Below are 17,904 nucleotides of genomic sequence, written 5' to 3' on the forward strand. Positions count from 1 at the left end.
TATATATATATATATATATATTATATATGGGAGAATATACAAAAAATAACAACAGACGAGGACAGGTGGTGTAAATAACAAAAGTATATATTAGTATGACGCTCGGGAATACGCAAAGTCTTTGACATTTCGAGCTACGCTCTTCAACAGAAAGAATACGGAGACAAGGAGAAAAACACGGAGAAAAAAAATTGAATAGTGTTCAGTCAACGGTCAAATATACACACACACACATTCTGTTTGAAAAATTTAATCATTTTCAACTATAGCCAGCCCAAGAAGTCAGGAGAGATCTTTACCAAAAGCTCAAGGGAAGAAGCTACAAAATTATTTCTTGGAAAAAACTTCATAGCTATAAATTTACAAAAAACTCTTTTTTTTACCAATTAAGTAAGGACTCAACAATAACAACATATAAGATGATAAGGCCCAGTGTAGAAACCAGAAGACTACATCAGATCTACATGTAAGAATGACAAGTCTTTCGTAGTGATCAGTTCTCTGTGAAGTGAGTCTCATCTGCAAACTGTTTCCAGTTCTTAATCTGACTTATTTCACCTCATCATTATGCTATGCAGATGGCAAAGGGTTACAGTCTTCTTTAGTCACTTATTTTTACTGTTTTACAATAACTGTATTTTTGTCATACCACTACAGGCAACATAGTTTAATAAATTTTGACTTTGCAAAACTATATTTTGGAAACCACCTTTTAATATATCTTCCAAACAAAGTAGTAGAGAGATATGATATAAAGATACAAACTAAAGAAGTATTGCTTATGTTTGCAGACTTCGTAAATTATAATTTATATATACTAAATTTTATGGCGGTTTTTTTAACATTCATATAATAATAAATAATCTGCTCCTCTATACACTTTATACAACAGCATTAAAATACTCTATCAGTGTCAAATATTCACTTTTTATTATTCTTCTTACTTGATTGCTCACTCTAATTCTCTATTTCTTTCACATACACACACACATACAAACACACAAACATAAACACACTTTCTTTGTCTCATCCTTTTTAATTTTTGTGATGAATGCGTAATATTCAAGCAATGGCTATTATATATGTAATATCTAAAAAAACAAAATGGTAAAGAGACTGTAGATGTATTATATATTTTCTAATTTGAAATGGGGTTGTGAAATGGAATTTTAATAAATTCCATTATTACTAAGTGCATGTGTGGAGAATAAGAACAATACCTGACAAGGCCATGTTGAAACTCTAGAATAGAAATAAAAAATATACAATACTTCTTCCAGTGACAAATTTCATAAGAATAGTTGAAGGTTTTGTAACTTCAGATATTTAAAAAAAAAACAACAAAAGCTGTGTTTGTTTTTAGGAAACACAATGTAATGTTTTTGTGGCATTATTTAAGCTGTCAATAATTATATTAGGCTCATTTAAAACAGTAAAACAATCTCTTGCTAAGGATATGGAACAAGCTGAACAAGCTTGTTCTGAAGTATGGAACAAGCTACCGGCATCAGTTGTTAGTTGTTGGAGCACTGTATCCTTCAAAACTTCCATGCTTCCTGAGATTCGCCAACACGACACCTGATTTTCTCCCCTCCATACACACGCAAGCATGTATCTGACTCATACACTGTTCACTTTCCAGACATTTGTACATTACTGCATATGCTTTATATGCACTTATGACAAGTTGTTGTGCACCTGAGCACTGTATACAATAATTTCATTATTATTAGATATAGTTTGAATCATGATTAAATAAATGGAAATAACCAAGGCTTAGTTATCAGAATAGGCTTACCACTTTACATACACAAATACATATATTCATACATATATACATTTTGAGCATGGCCGTTGCCAGTACTGCCTGACTGGCCTTCGTGCCAGTGGCACGTAAAAGCACCCACTACACTCTCAGAGTGGTTGGCGCTAGGAAGGGCATCCAGCTGTAGAAACTCTGCCAAATCAGATTGGAGCCTGGTGTAGCCATCTGGTTTCACCAGTCCTCAGTCAAATCATCCAACCCATGCTAGCATGGAAAGCAGACGTTAAATGACGATGATGATGATATATATCTCCTGTCACACTCTTATGGAACATACCCCTGTACCCGCTTCATACCACAATATACTCCCCCACCTCACTGTTCTAATTCTATTTCTTCCTTCCTCTCCTTTCTTTTCCTACTGGGGTAGCCAAGTATCTTCTCTATAGTAAGATACCTATTTCTATCCCTTTATTATGCTTCAACCTCTCAATTGGTACAAAGCCATCTGCGTCAGTTCCACTCCCTCTTCCAACTGATAGGTCTTCTTCTTGCAAGTTACTCAGCAACCCCACTGGTATTGGTGTCGCATAAAAATCATTGGTGCTAGTGCAACACAAAAAGCACCCAAGTGGTTGGCATTAGGAAGGCCATCCAGCCATAGAAACCATGCCAAAGCAGACAATGGAACCTGCTGCAGCTCTCCGGCTTGCTTAGCTCCTGTCAAACCATCCGACCCATGCCACCAAAACAGACATCAAATGATGATGATGATATGGGTATGTGTGTGTATAAAAGTTTAGACCACAAGGCTAATGTTGCTTACCTCATCTTTAAACTGGTACATCAGATTACCTCCTTGAGTGAAGAAGTAGCCACGTTCCCATTTGTTTGCCAATAAAGAGTGTTTACTGTAAGCAGAAATCAAGAACAATAATTCAATTGCAAAAATATTTTTAGTTAAGAATGAATGCAACTCAAATGGCATTTCCATAATCAATAATCCTACAATAATCCTAAATGACATGCTCTATCTAACAACAGTCCAACAACAGCATTAACTTCTGGATTGCTCATGTCGGGAAAACTACGGATAAATATTGGCTTCAAGTTTTGACACAAGGCCAGCAATTTTAGGGGAGTGAGTCAGTTGATTACATTGACCCTAGTGCTTAATTGGTACTTATTTTATTGACCCCAAAAGGATGAAAGGCAAAGCTGACCTCAGCAAAATTTGAACTCAGAACATAACGATGGACAAATTACCACTAAGATCTTTACTCAGTGTGCTAATGATTCTGTCAACTTGCCACCTTACTACAGATAAATATTGATTTCAAATTTTGGCACAAGGCCAGCTATTTCGGGGGAGGGGGTTAAGTCAGTTACATTGACCACAGTGTTTAATTGGTGCTTATTTTATCAACCTTGAAAGGACACAAAGAAAAGTCGACCTTGGCAGAACTTGAACTCAGAATGTAAAGACATGAAATGCCACCAAGCTTTTTGCCCAGTGTGCTAACCATTCCACCAGCTCACTGCCTTACTCATTGTCATCATCATCATCGTTTAACGTCCACTTTCCATGCTGGCACGGGTTGGACAGTTTGATTGAGGATTGGCAAGCCAGGAGGCTGCACCAATCTGATCTGGCAAGGTTTCTACAGCTGGATGTCCTTCCTAATGCCAACCACTCCGAGAGTGTAGTGGGTGCTTTTTACGTGCCACCAGCACAGGGGCCAGTCAGGCAGCACTGGCATTGACCACGCTTGGATGGTGTTTTTTAGGTACCACCAGCATGAGAGCCAGTTAGGCAGCACTGGCATCAACCACAAACAGAAGAATAATAGTTTCAAATTTTGGTATAAGGCCAGCAACTTTAAGGGATAGGGTTAAGTCAATTACATTGACCCCAGCATTCAACTGGTACTTATTTTATCAACCCCCAACAGAATGAAAGGCAAAGTCAATCTCAGCAGAATTTGAATTCAGACTGTAAAGAGCCAGAAATGTCATTAAACATTTTGTTTTATTCACTAACTATTCTGCCAGTACAAGAATAACAGAAAAATATTAGCATGTACAAACCACTAGCCATGCCACCACCATTATTACTCTCAACAGCATTATCATAATCCTCTATAAGTATCAATACTTTCTTGTGGCGTGGCGTGACATAATTAATTCTCCTCAAGGTCTTATTTAGTCTATCTCTACAACACATACTATTCAGTATACGCTAATAATCACTTTCTCATTCAGCATGCATCATTTTCTCACATGCCAACTTAAAATTTTCATCACTTAACTATTATTTGGTTACTTCAACAATTTTAGAGATTTTGTTGGTTTAAAAATAAGCAAAGCATAAAATAAAATGAAGAATTTGTCATGCAGTTGCTTTGTCACCAATGTTGTCTGATTGCTTGTTGGTGTGTGTTGTATTGTTGAAAACCATTGTTGTGTGGTCCAGCTGGCTGCGTGTATAATAGATGAAGCAAACTCATGAATTTTTTACTCTTAACATATTTATAGCCAGACACGATTTACTGCATTGGCTGTTCACAAAAGAAAGATGCTGATGATATAACTGCCAACTGGAAGGAGAGAAGTGCACTATGTCTTGTAGAAAGCAAGCTGTGGTACATTGTATGTGAGTGTCTGAAGTCAAGGTGGTCTAGTCTTAGTGGTCTGGCTTATGTGAGTGCCCAAGGTGCTCGAGATTGTCCAGTTGAGTAAGGCACTAAGCAGTTTTTATAGGGTGAAACGGGAGCAAATTTTAGATCAGTCGAGGAGCAACATCACACCACAGTTGATTGGTCAATATATAGATCAAAGGTGGTGAGCTGGTAGAATCGTAGGCATGTTAGCATGCCAGGCAAAATGCTTAGTGGAATTTCATCTGTCTTTACATTCTGAGTTCAAATTCTACTGAGGTTGACTTTACCTTTGATTCTTTCAGGGTCAATAAAATAAGTACCAGTTAAGTACTGAGATCAATGTCAGTGACTTACTCCCCCCCACAAAATTGCTGGCCTTGTGCCAAAATTTCAAGTCAGTATATAGATCAGTCACATGAAACCTGTTCCCTCTGCTGCCAGCACAGCTGTGCATTATGTGCAAATATTTGGCCAGGCTCAAGAGTCATACAAGGACCTCACATTGCATCATCAATAACACATTTCAGTGAACCATTCTAGCAATGGCTTTGCTCATACAAGAGAAAGCAGCTACTATATATGTGTGTATAAAACAAGAACAACAGTATCATCATCATCAACATCATTTAACATCTTTTGTCCATGCTGGCATGGGTTGGACGGTTTGACCAGGGTTGGCAAGCTGGAAGGCTGCACTAGACTCCAGTCTGACTTGGCATGGTTTCTACGGCTGGATGCCCTTCCTAACACCAACCACTCCGAGAGTGCAATGGATGCTTTTATGTGCCACCAGCACAGGTGCCATTTGTGTAACACCAGTATCTGCCATGACTGTGATTTTACTTGGCTTGATGGGTCTTCTAAAGCATAACATAATGCCACAGGTCTCGGTCATTCGTCATTGCCTCCGTGAGGCTCAACGTTTGAAGGGTGCTTTTTACATGCCACTGGCACAGGTGCCAGTTATGTGACACCAGCATCAGCTACAACTACAATTTCACTTGGCTTCGCAGGTCTTCTCAAGCACAGCACATTGCCAATGGTCTTGGTCACTAGTTGTTGCCTCTGTGGTGCCCAAAGTTCAAAGATCATGCTTTGCCACCTCATCCCATGTTTTCATGCTCCACCACCTCATCGTAAAATTATATAAAGTGTGATATCATAGTATACAATAAGAAAACAGATCTTTAAGACAATCTCCTTAATTTGAAATCCAATTATAATCATACACTATTCTGCTCAAACAAAGAAGACCACAGAGACAGTGTGGATTTATGAAGAGTGTTGTAAATCAATGTATCATTACCTTCTCATGAATAAATAACCAGCTTTACTGACTAAGTTGACATTCGGTGGTATATATGGCATTTCTACCATTGGTTCAGGTTGATATAAATGATGACTTTGATTTTCTAGAGTGTCAATGAGTTCAATTGTTTTCTGGGTATCTTGACCTAATTCTTGTTGAACACTGAAAATAATAATAAATAAATAAATAGAATTCTATATTTAAGAGATGAGGAATTATGTACATTATTTACATTCGACGGATATTTGTCCTCATCTTGTTTGTTGTTAACACAACGTTTCGGCTGATATACTCCTCAGCCTTCTTCAGGTGTCTTGGGGAAATTTCGAACCTGGGTTCTCATTCCTAAGGTATTCTTCGATGTTGTTATTATTATGGCGTAGTGGTTAAGAGCGCGGGCTACTAACCCCAACATTCCGAGTTCGATTCCAAGCAGTGACCTGAACAATAATAATAATAATAATAACAACAACAAGTTCAAAGAATACCTTAGGAATGAGAACCCAGGTTCGAAATTTCCCCAAGACACCTGATGAAGGCTGGAGGGTATATCAGTGGAAACGTTGTGTTAACAACAAACAAGATGAGGACAAATATCCGTCGAATGTAAATAATGTAAATAAATAAATAGAAATACATTAATTTATTTAGAGGCAAAAACTGAAAAATTTTAGCTTAGAATTCACATGATTAAATAAATTGATTTGATTTCTTTGATTAAGCACAATGTTTTTTTTATGTCATGTGAAGAGAATATAACGTATTCATAAAATATAAATTATATGTACGTTATATGTAATTTAATATATTATTAGTACATTGTTAGTGAATGTATGAGCCAATGAGGAAGCTTTTTCAGACCAGTTAAAAAAAGTAGACAAATCTTAAAACCACACCCTACAGTAATTTTTTAGTTTAAAAAAAACCCCCACACATTTGATAAAGTAATCCAAGATATACTATGTCTGAGTAAAAAATTTAGTAATCAAGGGTAACTTTAGAGCTGTTCAGTCATGGATGGTCTGAGGTTGAACAGCAATTAGTTCCATATTTTATTGACTTTTGTAGAATGAAAAACAAATTAAACTTCAACAGACTTTTATTAATGTCTTAGCAAATTATAACTTAAAATTCTATCCACCAATACTGTGCCTACACAGATATACAAAAACACATGCATACATGTTTCTTCTTCTTCTTCATTGTCACCACGGCGTTGGCATCATTTGATATCCATAGTGCCCCTGGACTGGCTTGTGCGGGTGGCACATAAAAGACACCATTTCGAGTGTGGCCGTTTTCGTGCGGGTGACACGTAAAAAGCACCCACTACACTCTCTGAGTGGTTGGCGTTAGGAAGGGCATCCAGCTGTAGAAACTCTGCCAAATCAGACTGGAGCCTGGTGTTGCCATCCGGTTTCACCAGTCCTCAGTCAAATCGTCCAACCCATGCTAGCATGGAAAGCGGACGTTAAACGATGATGATGATGATGATGATGTATGGGATGGAAAATCTGACAGGAGCTGAAAAACCAGAGGACTGCTCCAAGCTCCAGTGTCTGCTTTGGCATGGTTTCTACGGCTGGACACCTTTCCTAACACCAACCATTTTAGAGTGTATTGGGTGCATTTTATGTGGCACTAGTGAGGTTATCAAAGAACTCACAAGACATGACTCCTTAAATTAAGGTGAGTGAAGTACTATATATATATATTTATATTCACATCACCTTAAAAAACATGAAATTTGATTTCATGTCACAAAGGGTTTTCAATTAGTATAATATTAATGTCTTTTACACCAGAAAAGAACAACAAACTTTTACAAGTAATTATTGTAAAAATACATGTTAACATCTTCATTAAATGATGAATGTAATGAATTATTATGTCAACTTCTTTTCCATTCTATTTCTTTTTTTTAGTTTCTTTGTCTAATGTCGCTGTTTAGCTTCAAGTTAGCTGTGACTAAGCACATCTACCATGTCCAACTCAGCCTTCTCTTGAGACAAGATGAACATGGCTAGACTGTATCTTTATCTTTTCACATCTATAAGCCATAATTTGAAAAAAACTTTGTTGTTTCTAGCAGGTCAAGCACTCACTTAGAGGCTTAGTTGGCTAGTTTCTTTACCATAATTATTAAACTTTGTGTTTACATTTGCAATCATAAAATATGACTTTTGTTTAAAACTTCTACTTTTTTATTTTGAATTCTGAAAATTCTGAAAAGGAGGGAAGGAATAAAATAAATTGGAACAGTCCCAGCACATGTATGAGTAAAAATCAAACCTAGCAGTATTTGAGCTCAAAAGTGGTTTGAATGTTTAGAATGTTTAATAAGTTTGGTTTAGTTAAGATAGCTTTTTTTCTTTTACATTACAAATTCTGTTTAAGCAAAGATTTTGATTTAAAATATGAAAAATATTAATTTTGAGAGTGTAGCAGAGCACATGCTGAGTTTTGAACCAAATTTTCCAAGTCCAGAACTACAACCTAACTTATCTCCACAAAAGGAAAAGTGTCACCATAAAAGCTAGTAACTCCTATGTAAATATGGCTTGACCAATCAGGATTGGCTAACTTATGTTTGATGCAGCTAACTTCAAAGGAAGTATGTAATTTTTCCACCAGATAGTTTAGCCAAAGATTCTAGAAGGATAGCTTAGTTATAAAAGCTGGAAAATTTAACCTCAAACCAGACAGGGGAATCTATGTAACTTGTTTTAACAAGTTGGTCTCTCTCTCTCTCTCTTCCCATGTTTTACTTTTCTCGTGTAACAGGCTTATGTCATACTCAACAAAAGGTACCAACCTTAGCTTGTAGTGTCTGAGTAATACACATTAATTGTATGCAGTGATTTAAATTCCTTATGCTACTTTCATAATATTATTACTGAGTTGTATTACATAAAATTCTTAACCATTATGTTTGTTATCCCATTAATTTATCAACTCATTCAAAATTTAGTGTGATCATCATTCTAACACAATCTACCTAACACTGTGAACAGCCAACAAAGAATATATGACTAATCACTGCACAAAAATGGTCAACCTAACATGAGACAAAAGAATTTGGTTCTTTCTGAAACTTACCCTTGAACACTGGCTGTGATGTTGTTAAGAAATTCTTCAATTTCGCGTTTAACAATAGCATCATAGCCCATTTGAAAGAAAGTCCGTTGAGCATGTATGTAGCCCAAGATAGGTTCTAGCAGGAAGCATTTCCGCTTATACTGGAGAGCATTGAGTGAAGCATAATAATGGAGAGCTGTCTGTCAAGAGAAAAAAGAAAAAAACTAGGTAAGATCTACAATCTACAAAAAGATAAAGTACTTTCATTTCCAGTACTTTTTTTCAAACTTGCATAACTTTATTTCTCTATGTGATCATATTTATAATTAAATACACCATCTATATATTTCAATTAATCTTTTTAAAACAATATAAAATTTACAAGTGTTTGGAACACAACAAAAGGTTCTTAAAATTATGATGGAAGGCATCAGTCTAGTATGTCTTACCTGGTGGAATTTTTTCCTTGAAGTATAAAGCTCCTCATTAGCATCCCGTCTTAGACGGTCATTATCTTTCTTTTTTGAAAGTTTCATATATTTTCCCATTGCTTGTTCATGCTCTGAATAAAGTTTTTAAAAATAGCATTAGGAAAATCACAAATCTATGTAAGATATGAGTTTGAATTGAATATATGAAGTAAAAAGATTATTTCAGAAAATTATATTCTTACCATCAGAGGAAATTCTGTACATTTCATACATGGTGCTAATTTCTGAGGAAAACACAAAAGAAAAAGGTACATTGATTAGCAATTAATACAAAACAAACTCTTACAGAACATACCTCATGGAAGATTAATATAAAAGAAATAAACATCCATACCTTCTAAGTCTGCTTGAAGAAATTTTGATAATGGATACATCATTGTCTCAGAAAATTGAGCAGCGAGAACTTGCTGAACAGAACTAATCTGAAAAAAAGAAGAGAATTGTCTTATTGAAGCTGGGCAAGAACAAATCAGTAATTAAATTAGTGTTCTTGGATTCCACACAGTTGATTCCCTCTGCAACCCATCTGAGTAATGAGTCCTCTGAAGAGGAGTGGCTGTTGCAACAAGTGTCACTGGCCATTCTCTGCAGCAATGCCTTTGCAATTATGTCCTCAAGGCTGAACATGCCATCTGGTCTGGGGTGTACAACCTGATACTCTCTCTCCCTATCCATCTTTTGCTTCTTAATCCCCACTTTCTTTCTTTTCTTTTTTTTTTGTTTCCTTGGAGAGGTAGTTCTGGAGGGGTTTTTTTTTTCAGTAGTTTCAGCTCAGAGCTGCGGCCATGCTGATACACCGCCGTTTCTCAATAGTTTAGTCTTTTATACTTTTAACATTTTTTTTTCTTTTCTTCCAGTAAAAATATATTGCTAAATAAAAACTTTTATTTATAACAAAAGGAAAAGAAACAGATATATGGTTTCTCCTATTTCTGTAATTTTGATGTTGTCATTCTGGTATTGGTGATGATGATAGACAAAGATGAAGAGTAGGTGTAAGGAAGGGAAAGTAATAGTATACTTATATTCACAATACTACATTTTTATTAAATTTGAGTATGAACTCATAGACTTTTTTGTAACATCTAGAGAAATGATACAAGTGTATATATGAAAATATACAGTAAAAAATAATCTGGAGAAAGAGAATGCAGAAACTTAGCTAACTTTAATAAAGGTGCTTTATTTTTATTGAATGAAAAGTAAATTAGTTCATAAACAAAGTGATTTCTGATCCATTGTTACACAGCTGTGAGAGTGAGCCAATGAATCTTATAACTAAATATTCTGAGAATTTCACAAAGTAAAAAAATACCAGAAGGACATCCTAATTGCAAAAATATTATCATAGAGATTGTCACATAAAATATGTCACAACAATAATCATTGAAAGATGTTGGGATTAGCCAGGTTATTAGCTAAGATGTTGTATGACACTACAACAGGGATTCTTCTAGTGAACTAGTGATCACACAAATTCAGAGTGCATGATGAGTAAGATAACCAGATGTCATTGTGAATGTGAAATGAATATAGTACATGTAGATTTATATATACAGTACTATATAAAGAGACTATATACTATACAGTGTATAGTATCTTTTACTTTCTATCTCCAACTTGCTTCAGTCATTGGACTCTGGCCATGCTGGCCATGCCTTGATGGATTTTAGTCAAACAAATCAACCCCAACACTTATGTTTTTGCAAGTCTGATTCTTATTCTTGCTATAAGGACTACTAATGATTGACCAAATATACACAGAATCAGCATCTACTCCAGAAAAACTGGAAACCATTCCACAACAAGTGAAATTTAGAAGTGCCCAAAAGCTGAAAGAATAGTATCATAAAATAAAACAAAATTGAATTACAACATAAACAATTATGAAATCAATATTGAGAATACAGAGATTTACTAGATTCCAATGCCATGACTTTTGTCTTATTCCCATATCTATTTAGCATCTCCTGAACATATATCCTTGAGAGAAACAAGAGTTTCTCCTGTTTCTTTTAATAATGAATTATACTGAAGAATTAAGAGAGATAATACTCACATCATCTAAGTAAGTAGCAAACTGGTTTAGGGTTGATATCAAAATACTATCTTCAGTCTCCAAGGGGAATTTCTGAAATATTATTGTAAACAAAGCAAATATTACAATGTTTTTGAAGTTCTATAACATGTTCCAGTTTATCAGAATTCATTAGATTATAATTTTAATAATTGTAATTTCCAACAATTTTAAATTCCAACAGGTTTAGGTTAATCATAATTACAAATAGTAATAAATTTTGGGTCATGGTGATTATAAATTATAATATGATTACTGTCATAAGAATTCCTTAAAGCTTGCATATATATATATATATATATATATATATATATATATATATATATATATATATATATATATATATTGATAGAAAAGGTAAGACAACAAAAGAAAGAAAGAGACCTCGATATTATGTAAATAGAGGAATTCATCTGTAAATAATATGTGACAATTATTCGGTAGCCATGATAATAAAACTCCGAGTTTCAGATGTTGGGGCGGAAACCCGCGCCGCCATCTCTTCAGTTATCTGGCCATCGAAAAAATGCTATGAAAATATATATATATATATATGCGTATACATTAAATATATACAGGATAGTTAAATTGATGTATGACTTACATAAAACTTTAATATCATTCCTTACCTGAAGTTCATACATACGCAACTGCTGTGATAAGCACTGTGTTGCTGCACACAATTCATTCTGAAATGATAAAAACATGAAGAAAGTATTATTATAAAACTAATATTCTTTTACTGGCATCAGTCATTAACTGCAGCCCAGCTGGGGCACCACATTCAAAGGTTTTAGTTGATCCTTTTGACCTCACTACTTATTATGATCTGATAAAAGTTTGATAGTTATTTGTGTGTTGTTATTTACATTATGTAGTAAGCAGAATAATCTGGTAGAAATGTAGTAAAAATAACAACACACAACATGATGTCAATTGAGATTTTAGAAATTTATTACTGAGAAATACCTCAGGACAGATATATAAAATCAAAACAGAACTGAGGCACCCTAGCTCAGAGATGTTTGACTATCAATTACATATGCATGTTATAACTTTCCAGGATAAGGCAGATAATTCCATTTGCCCAACTACTTATCTAACAACAGATTCATCTTGTCTTTGTTTTTGTTGTTATTATTGATATAGAGGAAGACAATAAAACAATGTACTAACTCACCAGCTCAAAATACTAGATATACAAATATATCTGACATGCCCCTTAGACTCCAAAATCACAATTTAAGATTCAGACATAAATCCTCTCATTTGAAGAGAGTTTGTTAAAGTAAATTTGAATGTCATATTAAGCTAGTACACAGAAGCTCCAGTGGTAGGACCATCCAAGTAATAAGAAAGACATCTAGTTATAAAAGTTACAATATGCTGCAAAAATATGCAAAGCGTGTTCACATATTTTGTATTTGCAAAACCCATTCTATCACTTCTAGAGAGTCTTTTTAATTAGATGCAATGAGCCTAAGAAGGGCAGTGTAAAGCCTTTTCAATGCCTCACAGAATAAGCAATAGGGGGTAAATTCAGGAGGCTGCTGTTTAATTTGAACTCATACAGTTTAGAATTGGGATAGAGGAAGAAACAGGGAGTTTATGCATTTTGGAAAAGTAAGTTTGTGCAGCATTTAGTTCAAGATCTGAAGTGACAAGAAGGGGAGAGATAAGTGCAATGGGTAGAGGTGGAACAGAATTGTAGTAACAATAACAAAGACAGGATTCCAGATGTCAATATAGAAGGCATTTTCTATACATATGAGCACCACTCCAAATCTATGAAGAGCACAGTAGTGTAAAACATATATGTGGTAGGGGTATGGTAAGATGAACAGTTAAAGTAAGGTTGTCAAGCTGATAGAAATAGGACTAACAAGCCAAAAGTCTTGAGTTCAAATCCACTGCATGTGTTTCTATGTGTATTTGAGTATATACACAATTCTTTTTAATATTTAGTTCACTTAGATGTCTGGAGTAAAGGAGAACTTCACATTTGTTACATAAACAAATGAATTTAAAACAATTAAAAACATATTTCTGACAATATCTTATAAAAGACTCAAAAACTTACTTGAGCAGAAAGAATTCTTTGACAGCAATTGTGCAAATTGTTGGAATATTTCTTGAGTGACATGGCATCTTTTTCAAACAGGCCCAGCAGGCTTTTAGTCTGAAAGAAGATAGATTAAAACAAAAGTGTATAATCACAAGTATTTAATTCTCTGTATTCCTAACTTTAGAATTATCAGTGAAGTATTTGCATACTATTTTCTATTAAGCACTACAGGTAGGTCATTTGTTTAAGATGTAACATGTCCCTGGCTAGCTGAGGAATGTACTGTTTATTATGATATGTAGTAGTGATTCATATAGGATGTAGAGCAACAGTTTGAAATTTTTCGAAAGAAAGTAGAGCAGGAGTCTAGGTAGATTTTGTTGCAATTTCTAGTAAGTTGAGTAACGGCAGGGAACCTTCTTAGTACCAGAGGTGAATTTAATTGTAAATTTCAAGTGCCCCAAAATATTTGTGTAGATATGTCATTGAGAACAATGAATCTTTAATGGATGAAATAATTATGAATCATATATTTTACAATTCATAGGTATTAATGTTTTGGTCCTTAGGCTCAAACTACTTTTCTGTTTTCATGCTGGCTTTCAGAAATTTTTCATCAATAGGCAATTTCAAATTTGAATACAAGTGAAATTTCACCTGAAGGAGAGGACGTTCCTTACCGATGACATAGAGGCTCCACCACTGGCTCATTCTACAGAGATGAAAACACTAAAGACAGTTGCATATGTCTAGGGTATTCAGCTGTTATGAATCATGAATAGTTGAGTCAGCAGAATCTCAAAACAACCAGTAAAAGAACAGTAGTTTGTATTTCATGAACCATACAATTCTGTCCTCATCCAAGACACTTAACTTTCAGTGATCCAGTCTTCCTAGCTGAATGTAGATACCATAAGGTTTAAGCAACAATAGTAATCACAACCCCATAAAACTGGTGAATATTCAAGGTATCTTGCCATACTGAGTTCATGTACTCCTCTGGGCTTGAGTTATGCTATCACAACTATTCCAGGATAGATCCAAACTGAACAAAAACAAATGAGTGAATCAATTACTTTGACTCAATACTATGTTCCTTCTTAATTAAACAAATGATACAGATTTACTGTTCAGTAAAGCTGTAGGTATATTATGTGTAAGAAGAAAAAAATGTCAATATATAAGATGCACTGTGGCAGAGAAGATAATTTTATGACTAATATAATATATATTTTATAATATAATTTTCCAACGTAGCTTTTGAGGGCAGGTTTTTTACAGCTAAATTATGCATATTATCCATTTTTGTTACTTGTTATTTCTGGGAAGGTCATGGGGATAGAGTCTCCAGGCACCTCCTCCATATCAGAAGTAGCCATCATTACACTTACCTTCTGAATTTCTAAGTGTGACCAACTGAGACTATGGATATTATCCAACCATCTTGATGTAGCCAGTGGAGGTGCAATGGCCCAGTGGTTAGGGCAGCAAACTCACGGTCATAGGATCGCGGTTTTGATTCCCAGACCGGGCGTTGTGAGTGTTTATTGAGCGAAAACACCTAAAGCTCCACGAGGCTCCGGCAGGGGATGGTGGCGAACCCTGCTGTACTCTTCCACCACAACTTTCTCTTGCTCTTACTTCCTGTTTCTGTTGTGCCTGTAATTCAAAGGATCAGCCTTGTCACGCTGTGTCACGCTGAATATTCCCGAGAACTACATTAAGGGTACACGTGTCTGTGGAGTGCTCAGCCACTTGCACGTTAATTTCACGAGCAGGCTGTTCCGTTGATCGGATCAACTGGAACCCTCGACGTCGTAAGCGAGGGAGTGCCAACAACAACGATGTAGCCAACTCGTACGTCAACTGCTGGTTGGCTTGGCTTGAAGAACCTATCTTATGATCTTCTCCTGCAGCATTCTAACCACATGCCCGTAGTACCAGAGCTGTAACCTCTGAAAATAGTGACTTGACCTAGAGAGACTCCTTGATTTCTGAGATACACACTTATGTCTAACATTGCATGCTATGCAATGATAAATTTCTACTTTGTGCTTACTAATAATAAGTGAGTTCTATCGACACAGATAAATCTATGTGCATATGTGTTTATGAGTATAAACTAATTACTGAAGTGGTGAGAGATCACACACAGACGAACTATACAGGGTTACAAGATATTCCAGATGTGATTGTAACTCAGGATTAATGTAATTACATTTCTAAGTCACCTAGAGTAAAGCATTTCTAAGCTATAAACATCATCTTCCATGTTTGTGTTCTACATTGAACATTTTTATTGGTTTACCCATTCAAATTAACATATGTAAATTATGTAAAATTCTACAAGCTTTTCCCATTTATATGTAGAAATAGAGCATATAATCAGCAAAATTAATCTTGTAAAAGATCAAATAACTAAGAGAAGATAGCAGAAAATTTAGCTAAAGCAGCCTTCAACTACATTATATCTTGGTTTCAAGTTTTAGTTAGATATTTGTTTATTTATTTATATCTTTGATGTTCTTGAAAATGATAACAAGAATATCAAAACTTTCCATTTACCCATTCTCAAAAATAATAGATATCGTGCCTATGCAAAAATAAATAAACAGATAAATAAATAAAGTTTTACATTAATCATAGTCACAGCTGTAGCAACAGCAAAATAAACAGTAACAAGAGCCAACAATGCAATATCTATCATTCCTTTGACCTGTTAGAGATAGCAACCATTTTATCACCAAGAAATCATGCAGTTTTCCAGAGCAATGGAACAGTAGATCATGCCTAAACATTCAACAGACTATTTACATTATTTACATTTGACGGATATTTGTCCTCATCTTGTTTGTTGTTAACACAACGTTTTGGCTGATATACCCTCCAGCCTTATCAGGTGTCTTGGGGAAATTTTGAACCTGGATTCTCATTCCTAAGGTACTTTTCGATGTTGTTGTTATGATTATGATTATTATTGTTCATGTCACTGCCTGGAATTGAACTCGGAATCTTGGGGGTAAGTAGCCCATGGGCATATGGCGCAGTGGTTAAGAGCGCAGAATACTAACCCCAAAATTCCAAGTTCAATTCCAGGCAGTGACCTGAATAATAATAACAATAATAACAACAAAATCGAAAAGTACCTTAGGAATGAGAACCCAGGTTCGAAATTTTCCCACCTGATGAAGGCTGGAGTGTATATCAGCCGAAACGTTGTGTTAACAAAAAACAAGATGAGGACAAATATCCATCAAATGTAAATAATGTAAATAATTCCTCATCTCTTAAATATAGAACCATTCAACAGACTACTTGTATGCTATAGAGCTGTTCAATCAAAGAAAATATTAATTAATATTTTCAATATTAATCAGCACTAAATGTTTAGATTGGTAAGTATTATATCCCTAACAATAATGACTGTTCATCCCTTGAAGGTTATTTTCTCCCATGTGGAATATGAAGAAAACATCACAATCACCAAGGCTCTCTTTCCTAGTGAAAGTACATCCTTAGCATAGCTAGGATCTCATCCCAATGAATGACCCTTCTCTTCAGGGTCAGAAGTTACTTCTTCTCCCAACAATTATTGACAATATACAATGCTCAAGTGAGGCCTGCAATGGAATATTGTTCTCACATTTGCAACAATGCTGCTGCTGCACACATAGGCATCCTAAATCAGAAAATGGTCACTTTATTTATTACCATGAAGTCACTTACAGATATGCTCTAGACTCCAGCCCACAGCTAAGTTGTCACCTCCATCTTCCTTTTCTACTGATACTATAATAGCCTTTGTTCTGTGCAGCTGGAAAGACTCATGCCACCTCCACTCAGGCCCAACCATTCCACTCTCCTTCCTCATCATCCTTGTTGTGTCCACCATAATCCTAAAACTGCACTAATCACTACACTCAGTCCTATCTTTCCAGAACATCAGCTCTATTAAATTCCTTCTCTGCTCATATTTTCCCCAAGCGTTGTCTAACAAAACTTCAAGAGGAATAGTAATAGCACCAATCTCACCAGTGTAGAAAGGACCCAACAAGTTTTAAAAGGTCTCAACCAACCAGTATCACTCTACTAAAACAAATGAATAAATGAAAGGATGAATGCATGTTTGGCTGTACTGGTTCCACATAAAAAGCACCTAGTCCATTCTGTAAAGTAGTTGGCATTAGGAAGGTCATCAAGTCGTAAAAACTATGTCAAAACCATGTCATAGGGGCTTAGTGTAGTCCTTTGGCTTGCCAGCTCCTAGCAAATCCTCCAACCTATGCCAATATGAAAGACAGATAATGATGATATGTATGCATGCATGTATATGTATGCGTCCATGTTTTCTTTGTATCATCTATCTGTATGTTTTGTCCCTTTCTTGTATCACCTAACTGTCTGGATGTTTTGCGTTCTTGTCCCATTCTGTATTATTTATATATATATATATATATAT

General features: G+C 35.2%; 1 protein-coding gene across 1 annotated transcript in view; it reads right to left on the reverse strand.

Annotated features, from left to right (window-relative positions):
- Positions 1–17,904, reverse strand: part of LOC106871906 (DCC-interacting protein 13-alpha) — a 55,959-nt gene that overhangs the window by 22,872 nt on the left and 15,183 nt on the right. Inside the window, exons 2-10 of the mRNA XM_052965561.1 lie at positions 13,461–13,559; positions 12,010–12,069; positions 11,363–11,434; positions 9,638–9,725; positions 9,486–9,527; positions 9,262–9,374; positions 8,834–9,012; positions 5,732–5,896; positions 2,592–2,676 (exon numbers count right to left, since the gene is read on the reverse strand). Of these exons, the coding sequence (XP_052821521.1) occupies positions 2,592–2,676; positions 5,732–5,896; positions 8,834–9,012; positions 9,262–9,374; positions 9,486–9,527; positions 9,638–9,725; positions 11,363–11,434; positions 12,010–12,069; positions 13,461–13,559 (903 nt within the window). The remainder of the gene's footprint in view (positions 1–2,591; positions 2,677–5,731; positions 5,897–8,833; positions 9,013–9,261; positions 9,375–9,485; positions 9,528–9,637; positions 9,726–11,362; positions 11,435–12,009; positions 12,070–13,460; positions 13,560–17,904) is intronic.

Source organism: Octopus bimaculoides, chromosome 2 (assembly GCF_001194135.2).
Source record: "Octopus bimaculoides isolate UCB-OBI-ISO-001 chromosome 2, ASM119413v2, whole genome shotgun sequence".
Taxonomy (NCBI): domain Eukaryota; kingdom Metazoa; phylum Mollusca; class Cephalopoda; order Octopoda; family Octopodidae; genus Octopus; species Octopus bimaculoides.